Source organism: Eptesicus fuscus, chromosome 14 (genome assembly GCF_027574615.1).
Source record: "Eptesicus fuscus isolate TK198812 chromosome 14, DD_ASM_mEF_20220401, whole genome shotgun sequence".
NCBI lineage: Eukaryota > Metazoa > Chordata > Mammalia > Chiroptera > Vespertilionidae > Eptesicus > Eptesicus fuscus.
The window spans coordinates 55977199-56001506 of NC_072486.1; the positions used below are offsets into that span (position 1 = coordinate 55977199).

The following is a 24308-nucleotide window of genomic DNA, read 5'->3' on the forward strand; positions in this document are numbered from 1 at the left end:
GGTCTTTTGTTTTCCTTCAGTCAAATAATTCACTTGAGGAAATTGTTTGATTGTCTTTTGCATTATACCTCCAACTCTTTGTAAAACATTGTTCAGGTTTTCTTAAAAAACTTTAGCTCGACCTGTGTGGCTCAGTGGTTGAGTGTTGACCCATGGACGAAGAGGTAGCTAGTTGGATTCCCGGTCAGGGCACATGCCCAGATTGCAGGTTGGATCCCCTGTAGGGGGCGTGCAGGAGGCAGCCCATTGATGATTCTCATCGATGTTTCTATCCCTCTCACTTCCTCTCTCTCTAAAAATGAATAAAATCATGTTTTAAAAAAAAAACTCTAAGAAATTTCAATTTAATAGCTTTTTAAAACTTTGGTTTTTAAAATTTTGGGCAATTCAAACCCATTTGTAAGAGTACCTGAGCTTGGTCTCTTCTCTGACTCTGCTTATCATTTGTGGAGAAATCTATAGTTTAGAAACCATACTTTATTTCAGTGCATGTACTTTGGAAGTTTTTTACAGATAGAAGAGTATACTTGTGGAGTGGTTGCTGGAAGATTTTGGATTTGTTGAAGATGAATGATGTTAATTTATGCACTGTTTGGCATAAATTTGCATAATGAGTCCAAGTAGTCCTAACTTCAAGTATAAAAGGCAAAATTAATTTGTATGACTTGTTGGCATTTTATTTCACACATAAAATCCAGAGCATCCACATATAAAATATATAATGGATTTTTTAACCAATTAACTTAATCACAGTCTGAATTATTCAGCATTTATATAAACTGAAATAGGGAAAGGGGGTTAATTGAGGTCAGATCAAGCCTGAGGGGGGAGCTAGATCAATGCTCATGTTTTGGCTGGGAAGATGTAATTGGTAGGATAATTTTCTTAGGGCTGAGGATTGCCAGTTAATTCCACAATGTCTTTCATATTTCTGTACCTAAATTTATCAAAGCTTTATCATTGTCTTAGTTGGCTAGGGTTACTACCATAACAAAATATCATAGCCTGCGTGGTTTAAATCATTTATTTTCTCACAGTTCTGGAGGCTGGACTGTCCATGACAAGGTGCTGGCTGACTTAGTTTCTGGTGATTGCTCTCTTCCTGGCTATAGATGGCAACCTTCATGCTGTGTCCTCAAATGGTAGAGGGAGGGGAGAGAGAGAGAGAGAGTGCCCACAAGCGAAAACTCTATGGTATCTCTTCTTATCAAGCCACTAACCTTATCAGTAGGGTACCATCCCTCATGACTTCCTCTAACCCAAATTATCTCCCAAAGGCTGCATCTGCAAATGCCATCACTTTGAGCATTAAGGCTTCAACATATCAGTTTTGGGGGCACACAAAATTCCGCCTGTGACAATTATGTTAGCTCAAATGTCAGGCATGTTAAAACTCAAGTGCTCCTTAGAGGATTAACACTTTAATCAATTATTAGTCATTTATACTCAAGAATCATCAGAGAGCATGTTTTGATAGGAGGGACAGAGAAGTGAATAAGAAAGCAAGGATAAGAAAGGTAGGGTATAGAGTAAGGGAAAGAAATTTGTCCTCAACCAACCAGGGAATACAGTTACTAGAAATTAGGAAGCACATTTGATCCAACTAGGTAGGGACAAAGAGAAAAGGAAGGTGGTAATTTCCTACAACTTTTGTTTTCTCTTAACCACGTAAGGCCCCCAATGGAAATGTCAGATTACAGTATTTTTACATTACAATTATTTTTCCCATTGCAGAAAAATAGAAGTTAGTTTTAAGTAAACAGGAATATAACTTATAGAACTATTACCAGCTAATCTTTATAGTATTATGACAAATGAAAATATAGATGATTGGATGAATCCATTTTCTAGCTAAAGATGCTCGAAAGAGAGTCAAGGGAGTGAAGGAGAAGTAATCAATGTTTTGGTTATCCATCTTTAGATATAGTGCTGCATTTAATAGTCACAAAGTCCTAGAAGATACCTACGGACTATAGTCTTCAATCCAAGGATCAGAGGAATTGAGTAACTTGCATGACCAAATAGCTATCGTGGGTAATTCATAAAACCAAATTAGTGCTGGGAGTTGAACCCCAGAGAGAATGGCTGTAAATCCTTTCTACCACACCCTGGATAAATTGAACAATTGTCAGTAATCATGCAATGACCTTGTGGTAGAGGAGGCATTTTTCTTTTTTTTTTAAATGCCAAGAAATAGCTAATAATAAAAAGCATCATTTCTCTTAATAAGCTTCTTGAGGAACAGGCAAAGTTGCTGATTTTATACTCATAGTAGAAGTGAATGACACATCTTTGAAAACTTCCCCTGGCTATTCCTTGTTGGTTCCACATCTGAAATATCCATTGTCTAATTGTGGTTTAAAATATCTGCTACCAAGTACATTGAATGGATGAGCAGACTAACCCAAGGGTTGATAATAGAAGGAAATCAGGGGTGTTGACAGGATTCCAGTGTTCCTATAGAATGTATCCTAATTTAAGTAAATAGTTAAATATTGATTAAATTTTATTCCTTTACATTTACACATTTGAAATTAAAAGAAGATATCCTTAAGCAAGATTTTAACATAGGCTCTCATGTTAATTTTTACTATATTCTGCTGCCACAAACTTTGACTTATATTTTAGGCCAAAATTTTAGCTTTTCCTCATCATTCCTTATGTACTAGTTATTATAAATCCTTATTCTTCTCTTACCTCAGTGGATCACCTTATTTGGATCTATTTAGTAGTCTAGCTGAAGATGAGTACTTTAATCAATTCTTTCAAGTATCTCCTTATGGAACTTCCCTTCCATTTCTGTCAAAGATGCATGACTATCCGACTGAAGACTTTTTCAATGTTTCTGTTTATATTTAAAAAGAGGGAAAAAGTATTTTCCAGATTATTATATCTCAAACATATGACACTTGCAGGGTTCCTACCCCTCTGCTTACTGCCTCTCTTGCTTAGTGTTGAGAAGAATGAACAAAGGCAAGCTCCAACCCAATGCATGCTCTCTCCTCCTGCTCCAAACCCTTGCTTCTTTGCCTACCCTGGAAAGTTTTCTCAGCCCTTAAAGATACACTTCCCTTCCACACTTGAACAGGTTCTAAGCCTGTCTTCCTTCCTCTTTTTACAAGCTTTTATTGAACATCTACCGTTTCTCTACCAGACATTGGAGCGGTAAAGGCAAACAAGTCTTATTTCTGATGGGAGAGCCCATACTCATTCACAGGCTTACACTTCGTTGTGAAGATGATGGCTGCTTTCAAGCTTTATGTGTGCAAGACTTTGGGAAGCTACAGGAATGGGGCGGAGGTATTGATCTCTGTAGAGGAAACCAATCTGGGAGGTGATATTGAGAAATAGACTCTTCTTTTTTCCCTCGATCACCCTTGCTTCTCTAACTGAAAGACCTAATGTGGCTTCATATCTTCAAAAAGCCTAAAATCTTACTTTTAGGCAAGAATTAGTCCCTCTCTCCTACAGTTTTCAAAAGACTAAGTTCACATATTTACTTTAGCTTATGTTAGATTATTGTTATTTTATTTATTTATATATATGCCTTCTCTACTATGTGAGTTCCACAAGATTTTTCCATGCACTTTAAATGTATTTTATTATCTGTATTATTGAATTGTAAAGCATTTTCAAATCCATTTATTGATGATTAGGCTTTAAAAATAAATTCAATGAGTGAAAGGTTTTAAAAAATCTTTAGTGTGTATTACTGTCATATCATCTTCTTGCTGGTCTTTAGCTGGTTAATTCAAGATTTTGAGATTTTCATATTAAGTCATGGATTCAATAGTGTAATTGTACTTTTAAAATCAGAAATAAGCACATGCATTTTTTTGAAGTTTTGGGAAGGAGATAATTTTTCAGTATTTCAGGAATCTTATGGTTATTTCTGAAGTAGGAGGTTCTGTCCAATAGAGCCATGGTATGACACTTGTCTCCACCTAAATAGGGTTTTTAAGGCACTTTAGTAGCATCACTTTATTGTTTCCTGCAGACTTGCTGCTACCACATTTTTAAACTGACCAGCTTTAAGATCAGTTGGATTTTTTTAAATCCTCACCTGAGGAGTGAGGATATTTTTCTATTGACTTTTAGAGAGAGAGTGGAAGAGAGGAAGGGAGGGAGGAAAGGAGGGAGGAAGGGAGGGAGGAAGGAGAGGAGGGAGAGAGAGAGAGAGAGAGAGAGAGAGAGAGAGAGAGAGGAGAGAAACACATTGATTATTGCCTCCTACACATACACTGATTGGGGGTGAGGATCGAATCTGCAACCCAGATATGTACCCTTGATCAGAATCGAGCCTGAGACCCTCCGGTGTGCAGGCTGACACTCTAACCACTGAGCAACACTGGCCAGGTCAAGATCAATTGGATTTTTAAGCTGTTAACCTTCTAGAAGCTTTTTCTTTTCTCTCTCTTTTTTCTTTTTTTTCTTTAACATTATGCCTATTTAGTTCTGCTTTTGGCCACCGTTAGTAATGGTGCCTTGAATAGGTGAGTCTCTCAGACTGGGAACTATTGCAAACAGACAGAAATATTAAACTCCATACTGGACACAAAGAAGTAAGTGTCAAGGATCATGATTTTTTTTTTAATTTCTCTCTGGTACTTTGGCTATTGCAAATGGAGGCATATGTTATCAGCTGGCTGTGAGCAGCTTCCTGGTCCTGCCAATCCACTGTTTCCATGACATTGCACTTCATATCAGAACCAATGAGAAGAAGTGAAATGAAGGCTGGCCAAGTGTCAGGGGACAATGTGGCATTCAAGAAAAGTGTGACAACTGCAGAAATGGAGAGATTGAGATCAGAAAGGAGGTATAGGGAGAAGTTTGGATTGAACTATCCAAAAGAAAAATCATATTTTTGAGATTTTTTAAACCCTCAGAAACACATATATGCCAATCTAGAAAAATCAAATATTTTATTCTAGACTTTTCTCTTTTCTTCCCTCCTTAGCCATTCCTCTGGGTATTCTAGTTGTGCGTGGAGACTGTGACTTGGAGACTTGCCGTATGTACATAGATCGCCTACAGGAGGTGAGTTTCTATAGCCAAGTATACATTTTGCTCACTTTTCCATTTTTTTAAACAATACCCAGCCATCTTTATTTGTTTCCGAAATGATGCATTTGGGGAGGAAATGGAAATGTGGTTGCCTTGTCTTTAAATCACACACCATAGGTTTATAGGTTTTCCTACTCAGGTGGTAAAATGGGAAAGGATCGATTGGGTTAATGAGTGTGGTGTTGTTCTCCTGTGATCCATACCGGAGCTTGGAACCATAGCCAGACTACATCCCTGTAATTTTGAGCTCTACAGAATTTCGAAGGGCACTAATAAATGATGAAAGAAAACAGAGGTTTGGGCTTATTTAATGTTTTGTATCTAGCACAGTCTTTTGTCAGAGACAGCTAGACTTAAAAAAAAAGGTAAATTGTACAGGAAATAAAAATGTTCTATATTTCATAGACACTTGTGTCAGAACACAAAGGAATAATCTTTTTTTTTTTTCTCAATCTGGTCTTACCATAGAGAAAGAGAGAGGAAGAGATCTCATATATGACCTTCCCATGAACTTAAACTGCACCAGCAAAGCCAGGAGACCCAGCCCCCTCCCTGCAGTGATCATTGGTTACTTGTATAAAACTTTGAGGGGGGGGGGGTAGTCACTTCCTTTATTTTACAAATGGTAAAGAGCATAAATAGCCACTATTTAGCATTGTTTCTTGATTAAAGATGCACATTAGAATCACTTGTTTTGGATGTGGCCTAGACATTTGTATTTTTAAAGCTATTGGGTGATTCTAATAGGTACCCCCAAATTAGCAACTCTCTTTCAGACAACACATTATGCATACATAAATGGCACAAATTAAGAAGATATATAGTGTTTAAAATCCTATCAAGTTGTAGCCACTTAGCTTTAAACATTAGATTTTATTTCTCTTGAAATATTTTCAGGTAGGAGGCATAAAGTAATGTGAAAAATTATTAATTTTTCTCTTCAGCATTGTAAAAGATAGAGAAATTGTGAATGCAAAATATTTTTGATTAAATGCTAAATTTTGAATACTGATATGGGTGAGAGAAGAAAAGTCAACAAATCTAATACTTGTGCCTTCCTTGGTTATTTTTCACCAAGGATAATTTTAACATGTTAAAATTTGTGAACTTTTTAGCATGTGACTCAGGTCCAAATCAATATTTCAGGGACACTGTATCTCATTTTTCAAAATCATGTTTGCATTTTATTGTGGAACCACACTCAATAAATCTGCAATCGAAAGTTAATCATAATTGCTACCAAATGTTTTTTTCCCCCTTAACACTCAAGTAACAAGATTTCACAGTAGCTAAAATACATAACTGTTGAAAATCAACTTATTGCCATGCACATCACACCAATATTCCACAAGGAGTGGGATTCAAAAAAAAGGGGGGGGGGTGGCAGGCGGGGAAAGAGTGAACTTATAGAGGCAACATTTTAAAACTAACCTGGGCACAGAGAGAAAGTTGATGAATCCTAGTGGGAAGCAGGTATGAGAACACAGTTACCCAGGATTGCTGACATTTGTGAACAGAAGCAATACACTCATTAACAAAGAAGCCTGCGGGACATGACGATGGCGACAACTTAGTTATAAAACTTTATAAAGGGATCCAGGCTCTCGGAATCTGCCAGTAAAACCTCATTAATTCCAACCGTGTTAATTTGTTCTCCATGATAATGCGGAGGAGCCCAGTGATTTTCTCTTTGCAGTCTGTGAAAACCCGTGTTTGCCAAGCAACTTATCAGTATAAACACAATTACCAGGACAGTATGTATTTGGTCTAAGATAAATACATTCTTTCGGAGTGCTTAAAAGGGGACTTTTAGAAGCTTTCTTCACACGCCAAAAGATCAGGTGCAAATTAAACATGACCCCCATTTATTAGAACAAAGTTGCTGTCTTTTACTTTTGGTCATCTTTTTCCTTGGAATTGTAATATATCAGTCACCTGTAAACACTATTTAAAATTTACAAGTTTCTATAGCCGAATGGCCTTTCTTCTCTCAGTCCAACTTGGTGTGCTTTTATTATTTTTGGCATTGTCTTCTTTGTTTAACCTTGAGGAATTTGGGTGAGTTAGATACTTTCCAGATGACTTTAATAATATTAAATTGGGAGTTCAGGGGATAGAGTTGTAGCAGCAGCTTGTTCAAACTAATCTTAAGGTTTGGATATATATTTTTTTCCATTTTCTCACTAGGACCTGCAATCAGTTTCTTCTGGCTCCCACAGAGTTCATTACCAGGTAACATATACTTGACCCTCCAAGTTGAACATCTCATTTGGATTAGAGTCCACATCTTCCCCAGAGAGAGGGCTTACACCGAGAACCTAGTGAAGTTGGCATTGTGATTCGTTTGCAATTTTTTGGTTTTGGACATTCTTAGTCTGGCTCAAATTTGGGCTGTGGTTTTTCTCCCAGGTCATTTAGAAAAGACTATATAATGAAGTGATTTCTCAGTGCCAAATGCTAGAAAACTCAACTCTAACTTGACAGGGCAAGAGTCTATTGATTCACATCAGCAAAGAATTCAGATCAAGGGTGGATTTCACGTGCCATTTGGCCATGCTTCATGCGTCCTTTTTCTGCTGGTCTTTTTGCTCTGTTCTCCTTTTCTATCGACTTCACCTCTGGACTAGATGTTTCCCTGGTCCAAGATGACCGGCGTTAGCAACCAGGGCTGTACAATTCTCCTTTACCCCCAGGCAAGTGAATTCTCTGCCTCCCACAGCCATCACGCAAACATTCTAAAATGCAATCTGATTAGCCCATTCTGGCCTTTTGGACAGGATCCAATAAACCCAGCCTCTCTCTAAAGACCTGCGTCCAGTCCAGGCAGAACACTCACATGCTCTTCGCCTAAACAGTCTTTGTGTGCTCAGTTTCTTCCAGCCCTTTCCCACCTCTGCTGTGCTACACAGGCCTGTCCAGCCATCCTCTTCCCATTAGATTTCTCAGGCAGGACTCAGATCCCAGTGCTCAGTGTCACCCTGAACTGCGAGGGCCCATGAACTTGCTGCTGGGAAGGGGGTGTGGGAGTCAGAGCATGCCAGTGGCTCCCTCTAAATAACTCCTCTCCTAGGCTCTTCTACATCTACGTGGAGGAGGGGTTTAAATATGTCTAAACTTGTAAATCTGGGATTAGCACCTCCCGGTAGGTTTTTAAGTATTTTGCTATACTTAAAACTTTCAGTTTAGCATCCTTTTGCATAAACAACAAAAGCACCATTTTCTACAACCCTGTACCTGTAGCCTCTTGGAAGCTTTCTTCCCTTGCAAATGGACACCCTGTACCATCAGCAAGGCAGCCTAATTTACCCTGAGGCTGGCTGACACAGGGATGGCTGGGGGTGTGTGGTACGGGCTAGAAGGGGTCAATGGGGGGAAAGGGAGACATATGTAATACTTTCAATGATAACAAAAGATAGTTATAAAAGAAGAGTCATGGAAACTGATGAGCAGCAGGAAAGCTGGAATTAAGGAGAAGGTGGTGTTATGATAGGAAAGAGTGAAATGTATTTCAAAGAAGAAGGAAATAATGAAATGTGTCAAATGCTGTGGAGAGGCTGAAAGATGCAGATTGGTTGTCTATTTTTCTGAGGATGCACAGACAATACATGCAAAAGAGGTGCTATTAGTTTTATGTAGAAAGTGACAAAACCCACTGACAGGCAATGTAATACTAAATCTTTTCTTTCCTAATGCAGAAGCCCATCATATCAGAATCTCTGTCTCAGTGGGAGTTAGAGGGTGATGTAGGAGAAACCTGTAGGAAACGTGGACCACAAAAAGCCTTACATGCTTTTTAACAAACTTTCTTGTATGAGGTGGCACTAAATATGCTTGGAGAACTAACTGTGATAGAACGAGTAAATGCCAGCAAGTCTAAATCTTGAGAAAATCCTCTCAGCTCACTAATTTGCAGGTGGGATTTTAGCTGGCTATTTTCTAAGGCTAGAGAGAACTCAAGAAAAAACCAGCATTCAGAAAGGAGTACAAGCGCCCACAGCGCCTTGTTAGTGGCGGTTTCTAGTCATTTGAGCATTGTGGTTTCTTCCTTTCCCAAATTCATAGTGAATTGCCAACAAAGCACTACAGCTCAGAAGTGACACCTTGTATTAACCTAACAAGGCATAATGGGTTATACAAGAGTGTGTTGGATATTTATAGCCTGCTCAAAATTCCAGCTGACACCGTCTCTAAGGTCAAAACACAAAGGCCCCTCCATCTGAAATGGCATCTCATGTAACCTGTAAGCGATAACTTAGACAAGCACAATGCATTGTGTTCACAGATGTTCCTGAGCTTGGCAGATAATCTAGAATTCATAGAGAAATTGGACTCTGCCTCCCTGTTTGATATAGATGCTTTTTGAGCTCTTTGTTTCTCTGCTCCCTCTTGGTCTTCATTCTATCCCTTGTTAACTCTAAGTCCTAAAGTTGGTAAGAAGTGAAGCAAATTCAACCGTTCCAGTGATTCTCAGCTAGGGGACATTTTTTCCCTCAAACAGGAAGTTTGGCAATTTGCACATTTTTGTGTGTCACTATTGGGGGAGGAGGTGCTACTGAATTCTGTTGAGTAGAGGTCAGAGATGCTGCTAAACATCTTACAATGCATGGGACAGTCCCCTACAAAAAGGAGTATCCAGCCCTAAATGTCATTCCACTAGTCAATAGTGAGGAACATAAAAAATCTGGAGTCATTTTGATGAGCCTCAGGACATGACTAGGTTCCACAGGCAGATGTAGGTCCTAGTTGGGGAAAGGCAGGGAAAGAGAAAGAGGAGCAGGAAGAGAAAATAATGAAGGAAATAGAGGCACCTGGATATGGGAAGGCAGAATAAGCCAAGAACCAGGAGCAATGGAACCAGCCACAATTTGTGGGGTTTTTTTTGTAGACACTCAGTTTCTCCATTTCCCCAGGATAAGACTCATGAAGTACTGATGTGGTTGGCACACAAAAGTGTGCTTTCCAGAATGTTATGAGCTAATAATTAGATATTTTAATGAATATAATAGGATTTTGTAGTAGTTTCAAAAAGGGATCTATCTAGTTTTTTTTTTCTTTAAGAATGAATTTACTTACAATTAACACTAGAATGGTTGTAATATTTAAAAGTAGATGTAACATTTTTGAAAAGAATTTGTATCCTTTGGAGATGCCTTTTATTTCCATAAGGAAAAACTCTTGGTCAGTTAGTCAGACCTGAATTCATATCCACTTGCTCGTCCTCTGACCTCCTCTTTATTTTTTCTTGCACACCTACCCAATCTTCCTCTGTGGGATAGATTTGAGTTGTATTTCATCAGAACTCTGTCTAGTCCTAGGCAAACAGTATTGGCCCACAAATACTTCATTTATTTATCTTGTCCTTATTCATCTCTTCCTGTTCTTTGAAATCTCTCGCTTTTTAATTTGTTTTCTGGATTTTAGAAGAGTATTTCAATGGATGGGTTGAAACAAGTTTAAGGAAGTCATTCTGGGAATTAGTTTATCTTAAAGAAGGACAGGAGTTAGGGATTTTGTAGAATGTTCCTTTGGGCTAGATCAAAGCTATCAGAAATGGATTGTAGAAGGAATTAAAATAAGACTTGCCTGAGGCCAGTTCTGTTTGCTTTTGCTGGTACAAGTGAAGGCAGTACTGCTGCTAATACACACACACACACACACACACACACACACACACATGCACACACTCACACACACACACACACAGTTGTTAATGGAGGACTTTCTCACTCACAAAAAGGGCTCTTGAAAATGTTAGAATAGCTCTCATTCCCATCTCCTACTATACCATAACTATTTATTCATTTTTCAACACTGGTTTTGGAAATGGGCATCCCATTTCCGTATTCTGCTGCAAGTGTTGTGGGTGGTAAAGAGTTTTGAAATACCATAATAATTTTAACGATATTGAGCATTTCAGTTACATAAACACGTATTTTTAAAAATTTTTTTTTATTTTATTGACGTTTTACAGAGAAGAAGAGAGAGGGATAGAGAGTTAGAAACATCGATGAGAGAGAAACATCTATCAGCTGCCTCTTGCACACCCCCTACTGGGGATGTGCCCGCAACAAAGGTACATGCCCTTGACCGGAATCGAACTTGGGACCCTTGAGTCCAAAGGCCGACGCTCTATCCACTGAGCCAAACTGGCTTCGGCAAAACACGTATTTTTAACCATCCCTGATGGATCCATTCACCAAGGATAAAGAGACATTGCATATAACTTGGTGATGAAACTAGAAGGGACAATACCTAAATAGATGGGTTGAGCACAGGAGATGTCAAGGCAGGCAGAAGGAAAATTTGGATAGGCAAACAGGAAAGAAACTTGAAAGTAAAGTAATTATTAACTGGACATTATTAAATGAAACAGGGATTCCCAGTGCAAAGGGACTGCTGATTTGCTTCTGCTTATGTCTTCCCGGCATTTTATGAAAGAAAATGAATTTCATTCATAGTGAAGGTATAGTTAAATGCTGGGTGAATATTGCTTAATTGGATAATCTACTAGAGTGTGTAATGGGAGTGCTGTGCCTTCATTAAATTATGTGTGCATCAGCTATGAGTAATTGAATCTAAATTAAGGGCAAGTTTGGCATATGCATGCCAAATAGTGTTTTAGATAATTTCCTTACCAATTACATATAATTCATGCCAGTTGACTTAAATATATATGTGAAAGAAATAGGTTTGCTTTGTGCATATGACTCTATTTTTAACATGAGAAACGTATTTTCTATTAGCATTTTCAAAAGAGAAAATTCACCTATCAGGGTTTTTGAAATGGGCAGTATTTCTTAATATTATTTGTCTATAGAGCATGAAGTTTTAGAGGGTTAATACATTTAAAGTAGAAAGGAGCATGGTATGTCCAAGGTTACCTCATTCTGCCTACATTATAAGGCAATGACAGTTACATCCATCTAAATCACACCATTTATGTGAAGAAAAATAACAAACCAAAAAATGAGCAAGTCAAGTACCTTATCTCTTTGATGAATCATTGATTTGATTATGCAATGTGAGAGGATTGAAGAAACTGGAAGCCCTAAATTAGCACCAAAAGCTATTGAGGTGATAGGGGCACAGCCCAGGTAATGATATGAGTACCTCCTGAAATGTAAGCTACGTTCACACAATCACACTTCTTAAGTGTCTGCAGACAGGTGCATATTTTTAAACTTGCTTACTTTTTTTATGGTTCTATCAGAAATTACGTCTGTATATTCACAAAGCAAACATACTTCTAACCATTCTTGTTTAGTGACATAAACTTTGCCATGTTCACTCAAGCTGGTCCATGAAGTCAAGGTCTGCCTGGGACCAAAGTTTGACCTCTTGTAAGGGCTGTTTTGTTTCTTTTCACCCCCGCTTTCCTGTTCAAGGCCGATTCATGGTTCATACCACACTGATGGCTACTCTTCTGTTGCCCCTGTGAATCAGGCCATATTATTGCAAGGGCCACACACTCTACGACTGTGTGGCCCTCTGTGAGGACACAATGATGGGAGGTGTATCACCCACAATGTGTTAGCAATTAGAGTTATTTAAAACAAAGTTGTAGCAAATTCAGGATTACCTCTTTACTACCATCACTCACCTGTATTCTGATTCTCCTTTTTGAGTAGGAAAGGAAGGCGTGTAGATAGACAAGATGTAGGAATCATGTGAATCCTGAGTATATAAGAACCTAGTGTCCTATGTGGCCATCATTAGTGAAGAAAGTCAGAAAGAAGTTCATGGACCGCCTTTAAGTTATTGTGATTCCTTTTTTAAAAAATATATATTTTTATTGGTTTCAGAGAGGAAGGGAGAGGAAGAGAGAGATAGAAACATCAATGATGAGAGAGAATCATTGATTGGCTGCCTCCTGCACGCCTCCATCTGGGGAGCAAGCCCACAACCCAGGCATGTGCCCTTGACCGAAATCGAACCTGGGACCCTTCAGTCCCCAGTCTGACGCTCTATCCACTGAGCCAAACCAGCTAGGGCATATGATTCCTTTTTGACAATCAGCTTCTCTTAATTACTGCTCCATTTTAATTCATCCAAATATGCATTTGTCTTTAATATGAAGATCCTTAAAGCATTTTTCTTGACTTTCATTAACTACTTATGTCATGAAATTTGCCAGGTTTTATAATCCTGGATTATCTTAGTTTTCTGATGGTATACAATTCTAGATTTCTGCTTGGTTTTCAATTCTCCACCTAAAGTAGACATTAGTGTAGCACCTTTCTGCTATACATCCTCCTGTACCCTTTTCCACATCTATACAAAGCTACACACATAGACCTATGTGATGTTTCGTTTGTTTTTTCAAAATAAAAATGTACTTATATTCTTTGTGCACTAGCTGTACACATTATACCACTATTTATTTTTAACAATAATATACCATGGACATTATATCTTGCTAATAAATAATACTCTAACCCAATTTTTAAAAACTCTGCTCTAGTCTAGGTATATATTTAACCCTATCTTTGTGGGTAGAAATTTAGGTTATATACAGTTTTTGTTGCTATACATTGTTTTTGTAAACAGTATTGCAATAAGCATCACTGTGCAGATTTGAAAATAAAAAATTGTAGCAGAAATTATAACCACATCAAATGCTAAACAACCTACTAATATTGGCCCATATTGGTATGAAGCTTAGAACTGCAGTCACACAACATGTACAAGCAAAGTTATCTAAATTCTGTAATCAGAATTTCCTTTACATGAATGTTATCTCAGTTCCTGGTGTCTGGATTGTGGTTCTCTACTGTTCTCATTGATTATCCCATTTCTATGGGATTCTTAAGCAGACAGGTTCATAGGAGTGGAAAGTGCACAGGCATCAGTGACTGAAACTTTGAGGGAGGAAAACTTCTGAGTTACCAGGCAGTGAACTGTGATAAGAAATATGGAGGATTAGTTTGACAGTTAACGAAAGCTGTAACTATGAAAAAATCCTTGAATATCAGAGTCGAAGGAAGGTCTTCATAGCCATTAAGATCTTCCTAGCTTTTGCTTTCTTCATGTTTTTGCTTGAGCTGAGTTAAAAAAAAAAAAAACTTCACTTAAGCATATTCAATCATCCTCCCCCACCAATTCTTCAAAACCCCAAATAATTCTAATTCCTCTAGAAGCCATTAAAACCTGCCATATAAGATCACAGGCTGTGTAGTAAAAAAAAGGCATTCATTTGAATTGCAACTCCACCACCTAAAAAATGGATACTGTTGAGAGTTTACTTAAATTCTCAATGCTCCAGTTTTTCATTTGTGTATTGCTTTTAGGTGCTAGAAATAAGATTCAGGAAGAATAGTAAGGTAGATGGTTGTATAGGGGCTAGATTATGCACCTTCTTAATGACACAATGAATATGGATTTAGAATAAGCATAAAAATATGGATTAAAATCAACCCACTAAATTAGACTGTAGCCTAATATTTCTAAATGAACTCTAGCATTGGCCAACTAACCCTACAACCAAGTGAGATGATTTTGTAATTCTAGTCATTTTTCTTATACATATTCTGCTGGGGGACATTCCCCAAATATGAGAGTATTCAGTAGATCAAATAACAGAAAAGGACTGATAAGTCTAACTTTTATTTAATATAGAACCATCAAGGAATACAGAAGAACAATGTTTATGGAAAAATTCCCTGAATAAAAAAAGGGAGTATACTGTCAGTATACTGCAGATTTGAAAAAAGGAAAGAATGAGTACCAGTCCCTAAAATGATATTCACTGAGTAATTGACAGCTTGTTGCAATTACCTTTTAATGCCAGACAATGAGAATGAATCAGGGCAGACGCTGTAGGTGGAGGTCTTAAAGTAGAAGGAGCGATAAAGGAAAAGCAAGACTCAGCAGCCTTCTGCTCTACTTGACATTATGACAGCTGGCCTCTGTATAGGTGGAGTGTATGATTTAGGATTGTACCACTGGCACATCTTAGCTACACATCAGTGTCAGGGCTATTTGAAAACTTCTGCCCCCACCATAGGTTGGTTGTGAGCCCCAAACTTTAGACTTGAAAGGAAAGGACTTTCTTAAATGTGAGTTGAGCCTTCCATGAGCTTTCCAGTGAAGTCTTCTGCTATTTCCATTACCAGACTCCAATTCTTGGGGCAGCTGACTCAAAAACCCTTTCCTCAAAATCGGTGACTTCTGACAATAGTTTAGGAAATAAATTAAAATCACAATGGCCATCCCTCTGGAAAAGAAGTTGCAATCTGATAAATTAGACATACAGCAACTCCAAAAATTGGAGCAAGAAACGAACTCGGGAAGACCCAGGTGGCCCACAGTGCATTGGACACCCTCTGAAGAGTTGGCCAATGCTTTGTTCTCCTTTATGACCTTACAAATCACATGCCTTGCACTATGTTAGCTTTAATAACTACACAGTGAAGAGATTGGTCATAATTATGTCATAGGAGTAAAATAATGGATAGTTGTGTGACAACTGACAACCCAAATCAGCAAATGAAAAAATGGGGAATACTATTGAATGGGGCAAGGTCAGTAAAATAAACTGTTCTGAAAATTATTGCTGTTGGTGATACAAGATATTCAATCTTGAAGACAATACCCTGTATTTAAGACAATTGTGTAGTTGCTAATACTGTGAAAAGAGGCATTGAATTGCTGATTAAGACAAGTCCTACAAACACCAAATCAATAATGGCATGATTTCAGCCTTTATTTGATGTCACTCTTTTCTGTGTCCACTTACATGAATCTGTCCTGTTTCTTTTCTTTGAAACCCAAAAACTCATAACAAATGCATTTATGGGTAAAGTAGTGTAGTGTTGATATAGCACCATCTGAAAGATCTGGTCTGAAATGTGGCTGGTGAGCTCCTCTTGTGTTTAAAGGTCAAAATTGCTTTAGGTAAAATAATGTCATCCCAGCTGCCCCAGTATCTGCATGTTGACATGTACTAGCCAATAGGTTAAGAATTTATTTTTTTTAATTGAATTTATTGGGGTGATATTGGTTAATAAAATTATATAGGTTTTAAGTGTACAATTCTACAATACATCATCTGTGTATGGTATTGTGTGTTCACCACCCCAGGTCAAGTCTCCTTCCATTACCATTTATCCCCCTTTTACCCTCCTCTACCTCCCCTTACTCCCTTTCTATCTGGTGATCACCATACTGTTGTCTGTGTCTATGATTTTTTTCTTCTTTGCTTAATTGCTTCACTTATTTCACACAACCTCCCTCCCCTCTGACAGCTGTCAGTCTGTTCTTTGTATCTATGAGTCTGTTTCTACTTTGTTTGTCATTTTGTTCATTAGATTCCACATATAAGTGAAATTATATGGTATTTGTCTTTCTTTGACTGGTTTATTCACTTAGCATAATAGTCTCCAGGTAATGAGTTAAGCATTTCACATGCCATTTCATTTACTCCTCAAAAGAACTCTTTACAGTAGGCACTACGGTAGCCATTTCACAAATGAAGCATCCAAGGCACAGAATAGGTAAGGAACTTGCCTAAAATCTTAGTTAGTAGGTGATGGAGCCAGGGATGCCATGTGCTCACAGTTAGTGCTCTTGGCCATCAGAGTTCCATGCCTCTGGGCTTGCTACTTAACTGAGGCTAGATCATCTACAGTCCGTTACATGTATTTTTCTTCCCATTTATCCATCTGTCTTTCCTATGATACTTAAATACTATTCAAGGACAAGAACATTTTTGTCATCTCAATTCTTAGTCTTCTGATTTCATCCTACAAAATTTTAAGTTTTCCAAAGTAGAACTTTCTTACTAAAAGTAACTTTTTACTCAGTTTTTCAACTCAGATGAAATACAATAATCTCATTACCCACCAGATTTCCCTTGTCTTCTCCCTCAGATCTCTTAGATGAAGTCCCAGCATCTGGGTGTGCTTAGTAGCCAGACTTTTTTGTGTCTTAGAGTGTGTTGGTATATTGTGTGAGTATGTTTTCTATCTTGTCAATCTGCTACATCAAAACATCATTTTAACACTGATTTCAGGAAAATCTTCAACTTTAGGGTCCTAATGCAGGTGAGATCCTTCCATCTGCATATATGTGTGTGGCTACACTAGATCTAATGGAAGTTTTTGTTGAGGAAAAAAAAAGAAAACTGTTGAGGTTTCACTGTTTTTCTGTATTTTCTTTTATAACACTTAAATTTTTAAAATAACTAATTTGATTGCATTGCATTATGAATAATCCCTATTTTGGGTGGATAGTACATTTTTCCATTGGAATTCAAATGACTTTCAACATAGGATCTCATTATCCCGTTAAGAGTTTTTTGTTTGTTTTTAACAAGGTTGAAAAAAGGCAGGAGAGGAGGCAAACCTAGTTTAGGGAAGCCGTTTCAGATAAGTTAAGGCTGTACTTGTGCTTCTGTAGCCATTTTCTAAGATTGCAATTTAATCTTCAGGTGATGGGGAAAGTGTCCGATATTTTTCAATATTTTTTTCCATGAAATTCCTGTGCCTTAAATTAGTGAAGTATTGTTTAACTTCAATTATTAAGGTAATCCAATTCTCCATGTAAATACGTTTTCCTCTTGTCTATTTTTGTTTTTTAAATAACCATCAGAAGAACTTACAGTGCCTTACTTGAAGGGCTGAAAAACATTTGGGAAGGACCATGGATAGGAATAAGCAACAAGTTCATTGAATCCTTCTGTTTAGGAATTAGCCTGAATTTAGCACCCTACCAAGAGAATAGCTACAAAGCTCAGAGGGCCTCCATTATTTGATGCTATAATCACCAGTAACTTTGTAATAATTCCTATTTTTGTGTGTCTGGATATTGTTAAGGCTTTTTACTGATTAAAATCTTCTTTTATTGAATTGTCTCTGACCTAAACATTTGATTATTTAAATTAATAGCTTTTTAACCTTTGGAGAGTTTGATAATCTGTAGAAAACAGTGGTTCCTCTACCCAGTAAAATGGACATACTTGATTTAGACACCCCGAATTTAGCATAAAAACATGAGGGAGTTCAAGGATTGTTGGACCTATTTAAGGGTCTATTGGAACCTATTTGAAGTGATTTGAGCTCTGTGGCAACCAGTGTGTTTTTCACAGAGTAAACTTATGAAATTCACTTTAAACCAAAATTCCTTTAAGGAAATTGATTGATATCAAAGGCTTCATGAATTAAGGTCAGACTAAATAAATGACCAGAAAATAAGCAAAATAAACAAAGAAAAGTCAAACACTTGCATAAAATTCTCCAGACACGGATGCTCTCACATAAAGAGGTATATAATTATATCAGTATTACTTTATCAGCCTGTGCGTAAGCAAGTTATGTGGCTGAGGCAATATGTTAATCTGCATTTTATTACATTAGACTAAATAATATCCAACATTTTCTAATTTGAATATTCTAGCAATACCATTATTAATCTTTAGGTTTTTAAAATGATAAATCAAGTATTTCTGTATTCTCTCAGAGCAGATTTTAACCTAGGGAATTAGGATATTTTTTTCATAGTAGTCTTTGTAGCACATTCCACATCAAAATTCAGACACTATCCTTGGTGTTCAAGTTATTTTATTCCTAGAGAAGATAGCCATATTTGTTTAAGATGTTTATTTATTCACTTTCATAGTTTCCTCTAAATATTTCAAATACCTTACAAATTTCTTGATTTATTATTACATTTCTCACCAAACAGAGACATGTTGGTAACATTAGGAACCTTAAGTTTCTGAAAAAGAAAATAGCTCATATTTTATATTTGTCAAAATATAATTCTCAAGATATTGAACATAATTCTCATATAGTTATTGAGCACTTGTCAAGATTTTATTTAGCTCAATCAGCAAGGTGACAAAGCCAGTCCAAAAAAGAGGAATATGTGTTTAACTCTGTATCCATAGCCATATCAATTCTACTCATATAAATATAAATTTTGGTACCAGTCCTCAGTGAGACCAAATTTCTTCTGTCAATTATTTAATTTAAAGAATCCATTCATATTAAAAACTCCATATACCCCAGCTTTTTAATAATAAAATGTATCCCTTTTGTTCTGGTAATTTACGTCTTGTTCTAAGCCTTTAGCATACAGACTCACCTTGTAAAAGACAGAATGATGGGTTCTACCTCCAGATATTTTCTTCGTAGGGGGAAATTTTATACCTATGTAGAGAACACATATAAATGACAGCCAGTTTCTCAGCATCACAAAAGGAAAGAAATTCCTTAAAGGAAGTAAATGTCACACATTTGTGAATGCTGAATGGAATAATTGAAAACCTCTTAGAAATTTTATGTGGGAATTTTTTTGAAAAGTTCTTTGTGAAATGATTTATTTCAAAGCAGAGCCCTTGTTTCTAATATATATATATATATATAATATATGAATGAATGATTTGGTCTCACACTAGCACTTTGTTTAGGAAAGGATGCTTGCTCTGCTCTTAGACATAGGTGATGTGGCAGAATATAGAGTGAGGGAAGCCCCTCAGGTCGTTCAAATGGAGCCATAGGATGTGTGTGTCTCTTTCCAGGACCAAGAAACCTCCTTCCCCAGGGCACTCTCAGCTCAGAGACTCTCCCCACGGTGGTGCTTTCTAGATGGTGAGTGTTCCTGTATTTCATGGAGGGGTGGGGGTCTGGGAAGCTGCAGGGCAAGGCATCCATTGATGGATTGGACTCCAGTTTTCCAAAAGATTATTCAGAAACCCTTCATGTGGTTCCTCAATGATGTGGACTTGCTGATGACCTTTCTGAAGTCATTTTCCTCAAAGCAAGTTGGTTAACTCTGGCTGAACTTCATCTGGCATTTTCCTTCATTCCTCTCCCCGCTCTCCCACCCTCCCCCTGCTTCCTGAAAAGTGTTGAGTGCCTCTCTTACATTGAGGCCAGCAGATAGGTTCAGTAACCAAGGGATAGGTACCAGCATGTATGTCTCTTGCATATTTTGGAGCTTTCATATCATTTTCACTAAGTCATCACTTCAGTGTGATGCATAAGATTTTATCAAAGTGTAGAAAATTTCAGTTGTATTCATATCTGCCCTGCTGAGCATGACATTGAATGCATAATAGGTCAGTTATTTCTGCTTGGTCAATGAGTCCATTTTCCATTGCAAGCATCTCTCGATCCCTCGATGCTTCTGAATTCTCTTTTTGTATTCAATTACCTATATTGAAGTCCATTCCTGCTTATATGCTTCCCAGTGTATCTACCACCCAGTGTCTCTCTAGTTTACATGGTTTTCATCGCAGACCCCTCTTTGTTTATCTGTGAATTCATCCGAGAGGATATAACTGTGGATAAGAGTATGACAGGATGTGTGATGTCTGATCAGTATCATGAAGACAAGCACTTGTATCTGTCTGAAATCTAAGCCACATAAATCATGACATAGCTTTCCATTGATGGCTTGTCAACTGTCTCTGAAGGTAAATCACGCTGCTCTTCCTCCAGCTCTTTATTCCTGATGATGAGAAACACAATCATTTTTCCCCTGAATCCGCAGAGGAATGGCTTATATTTAATAAAATTATGGAAATGTATATGAATTTGTCTACATATAGTCTATTCTACATACAGTCTTTCCTAAAATTACAATGTTTAAATAAACATTGTTTCTAATAAAACTATTTATATAGTGAAACTAACATGGGGATTAAGACCATTATCCACAATTGGTTAAACACAACAGAGTAGAGTAAGTCCTTCTCAGGCGGATTCTCCTCTCCTGTTGCTTTTAGAGGGCAGGGGCCGTGTTTTGTTTCTTAGCGCATTTCCTTTGGAGGAAAGCTTCTCCTTAAATATTTATGGTTTTTAAATGATTGTTTGCATTTTGAGTTTTCCCCTCTAGTACTATGCAAAAAATCTTAATATTTTGACTCTGATAGATTCAAGGAAGGAGAAACATAATTCTTAAATGTTAAGAATAATGGGGGGATAAGGACACATATGTAATACCTTAATCAATAAAGAAATTAAAAAAATAAAACAGATGCGGAAAAAACACACACAAAAAAAACCAACAAACAAAAAAAAGAATAATTTCTGAAAATTCAAGTTTGTAAGACTTTTTTCCTCAAGCCACAGCTGAAGCCCAGTCACTGTTAGAAATGCTTAAATTATATATATAACTTAATTTATATATGTAATAATTTATATATATGTATTAGTATTACTATTAATTTTATTGTTATTGCTGTTTTGAGTTTCTTCAGACATAGCTTAGGGACTCAGTTTTAAGGTGAAATGATACCTTTAATGCTGGATGTGGTCCCTAGCTCTGCTTCTTCAAGATCTTTTTCAAAATGAGAACCACTTTCTTGGGAAGTCTGGCTACCGAGAGTTGTTTTTTTGTCCCCCCACCCCCCAGCTTTATTTACTTAATAAACACACATGGGGTCCCAGCTCTGTTTAAGGCCCTAATATCTGGAGACATAAAAGAATAAATGAAACACAGACCTTTAAAGAGGCAGATACCTTAGTTTCATCATTATCTGAAGATAGTTCCTATAAGAAGTGTAAACAAAACATTAGTGTGCATAGAAGTGGAAGCAATGAATTCTGTCTGGGGCTAGGGATGAAGGGACTGAGGGAGGGCTCACAAAGGAGGTGACATCTCACTTGCTCCTTAAAAGGCAAGTAAGATTTAGACAGGCAGGTTTAATGGGGAAGGCAGGGCCTTCTAACAGCAGAGGCGAGGAAGTCCTGCATTTTTCTTAATAGATTTAGGGACTTAAACTGGAATGCAATGTTTCTGATTGACGTGGTAGAACAGAAGGTTAGAAATTTAGTGCCAGGTCACAGGACACTCTGAATGCCATATCCTTTTTTCTTTTTTTCTAGCAACTTCTGCTGATCGCTTTTATCGAATAGACAGATCTCAGGTACGTTTCCTTGAGCCTGCTTGTGAAAGTGAAAAATTCCCTAGTAAATATGCTTTATTGGTATCTAATCTGATAAATTTTTCCAACACAAACACACATTTTGGAATTATACCCTTTCGCCTAAGACCTGAGCTGCTTATTTGTCTTGTGTTTTGTGATCTGTGGACTGGAGATGATATGGCTTGACCTTTTAAATGAGTACAGAAAATAGCTAGACTTCTAAATATCATCACCAGCCTGAACTTCAGATCATTACCTACATTGCTACTTATAAATACTGCTTCCTAGTCAAAATAGATGCCTTTGAAAAGTTGAGACCTCAAATTTAGGACCTCAGGTATATATCTAGGCTACTAAGTTTCAACTCCTCACCTCTCAGAGTTCCGTAATAAAAAAATAAAATGTTTATGCCTAATGGTAACATGTTCCCACTGTCCAAATTCTGCAAAAAGAAAGGACTGTGTGGAATCCAGTGATAGCACCTAGTTAACGATGCCATTTAGCCTTGACCAGATCCTGGAGGGAGGAAGTCCACTCATGCTGGACCAAGGTCAACGTGGGTGTCCCTTCTTTGGTAGTATTTGGGCATCTCTGGTTATACCTAACAAGATCCTGGTCAACTAGGAACCCAAACCAAGAGGGATTCACCTCTCTCCCTCCCCAGCCTCTTGTTATGATGTTGCTTTAGGGAGGGACGTCCATGGGTCAGGCCTCTGAATGTTGACTGTGGCCATTTGATTAGTCACAGAACTTCATTATTCCTCAAGTCCAAGAAGCTTTCTTTTGGTTCCCCTTCAGAGGATGGAGTCAAGCAATCCTGTTAGTCAGCTGACAGACTTCTTTTTCTTCCTTAGGAACATTTGCACTTTGTGATGGAGATTTCTCAAGATGAGGTTTTTATTCTGGACCCAGACATGGCATTGTCACAGCAGGCAGGGACACCGCCAGGAATGCCTGACCTGGTGGTGGAGCAAGCCTCAGGGTGAGTAGGCGGCTCCGTTGACATTGTGATGGTGAGACTGGCCACAGGGTGCCAACGGTGTCTTGTTTGGCTTTGGAATTGACATTTCTAATGATGTCAAACTATTTTAAAATACAATAGTCCCTTTCTTATCCATGGGGGATATGATTCAAGAACCCCCACTCCTCCAGTGGGTGCCTGAAACTGTGGGTAGTATCAAACCCTATACACTAGGTTTTTTCCTATACATACATATCTATGATAAAGTTTGATTTGTAAATTAGGCACAATAAGAGATTAGCAATAATACCTAGTAATAAAATAGAACAATTATAATGATATACTATGATAAACGTTATGTGAATAGTCTCCACTTCCTCCCCCATCCTCTCCTCCCCCTCCCCCACGATCTTATAACTTAGATGGGCAGCCACTAAGTGACTAATGGGCAGGTAGAGTGCAGTGTGGAGATCCTGGACAGAGGGGAGGTTTCCATCGCAAGTGGGACAGAATGGGACATGACATTTAAAACCTAAGAATTATTTATCTCTGGTAACTAAAACCACAGAAAGTGAGACCACAGATTAGTTGGGGCTACTCTACCGGTTTTCTTGTTGTATTTCATCCGAGTGTTGTATAGCTGGATTCTCTATAAGTCTGACTTATGAATGGTTGTGTAGAAGGACACTTTCCCACCCAGGTTTGTCTGAGCCTTCTTTACCCACCACATCCACACTTCCTACCAAACTAGGAAGCACTAGCATTTGTATTTGTGCATCTATATCTATAAGGCCTGTATTAGCCAAATAAAAATTGACACAGGTGATTTGACAGTTATTTTTCTCCTCTTCCACCTCCTCCCTCTTCTTTGCTATATCCAGGCATCCTGAGGCATTGAGATTGTATAGCAATAACTGTCACATGCCAAGCATTTATTATGAGCCATGTCCTGTGCTAAATGCCTTAGTTATATTCCTGCCACCACTTCATAGTGACTTAATCATCTTAAGTCATCTGTACTTGTTTCCTCCTCTGTAAAATGAAAATAATAACACCTACTCATAGAATTATTTGAAGATTAAAGTAATTGATACATGTGAAACATTTAGAATAGTTCCTTTATTCAAATCATTATCATCATTTCACAATGACCCTGTAATTTGCTACTATTATTGTCCTAAGTCCATAATAAGAAAATTGATGCCTAGAGGGTTTTGTAACTTTCCAAGTATTGCACAGAAAATAAATGGAAACATTGAGATGTAGTCACAGGTTTTCTGATGTCAGAACCCATAAATTTAACCATGACATTGAATCACCAAAATGATACTGATATTTCTAGGTTATTTCAACAATTTGAAAATATTTATTAGGAGCTTTTTTATGTGCCATATACTAGTGTAAGCACTTGGG

At 37.6% G+C, this 24308-nt stretch overlaps 1 protein-coding gene across 3 annotated transcripts in view; it reads left to right on the top strand.

Moving 5' to 3' along the window:
• The window catches only part of DGKI (diacylglycerol kinase iota), a 397015-nt gene that overhangs the window by 315770 nt on the left and 56937 nt on the right, over positions 1-24308 (top strand). For 2 of the 3 annotated variants that reach the window (XM_054726100.1, XM_054726101.1), the window contains 5 exons: positions 4958-5037; positions 7252-7296; positions 19583-19652; positions 21894-21934; positions 22789-22916. In XM_054726100.1, the coding sequence (XP_054582075.1) occupies positions 4958-5037; positions 7252-7296; positions 19583-19652; positions 21894-21934; positions 22789-22916 (364 nt within the window). The remainder of the gene's footprint in view (positions 1-4957; positions 5038-7251; positions 7297-19582; positions 19653-21893; positions 21935-22788; positions 22917-24308) is intronic. The other variant, XM_054726102.1, reaches the window with a different exon arrangement.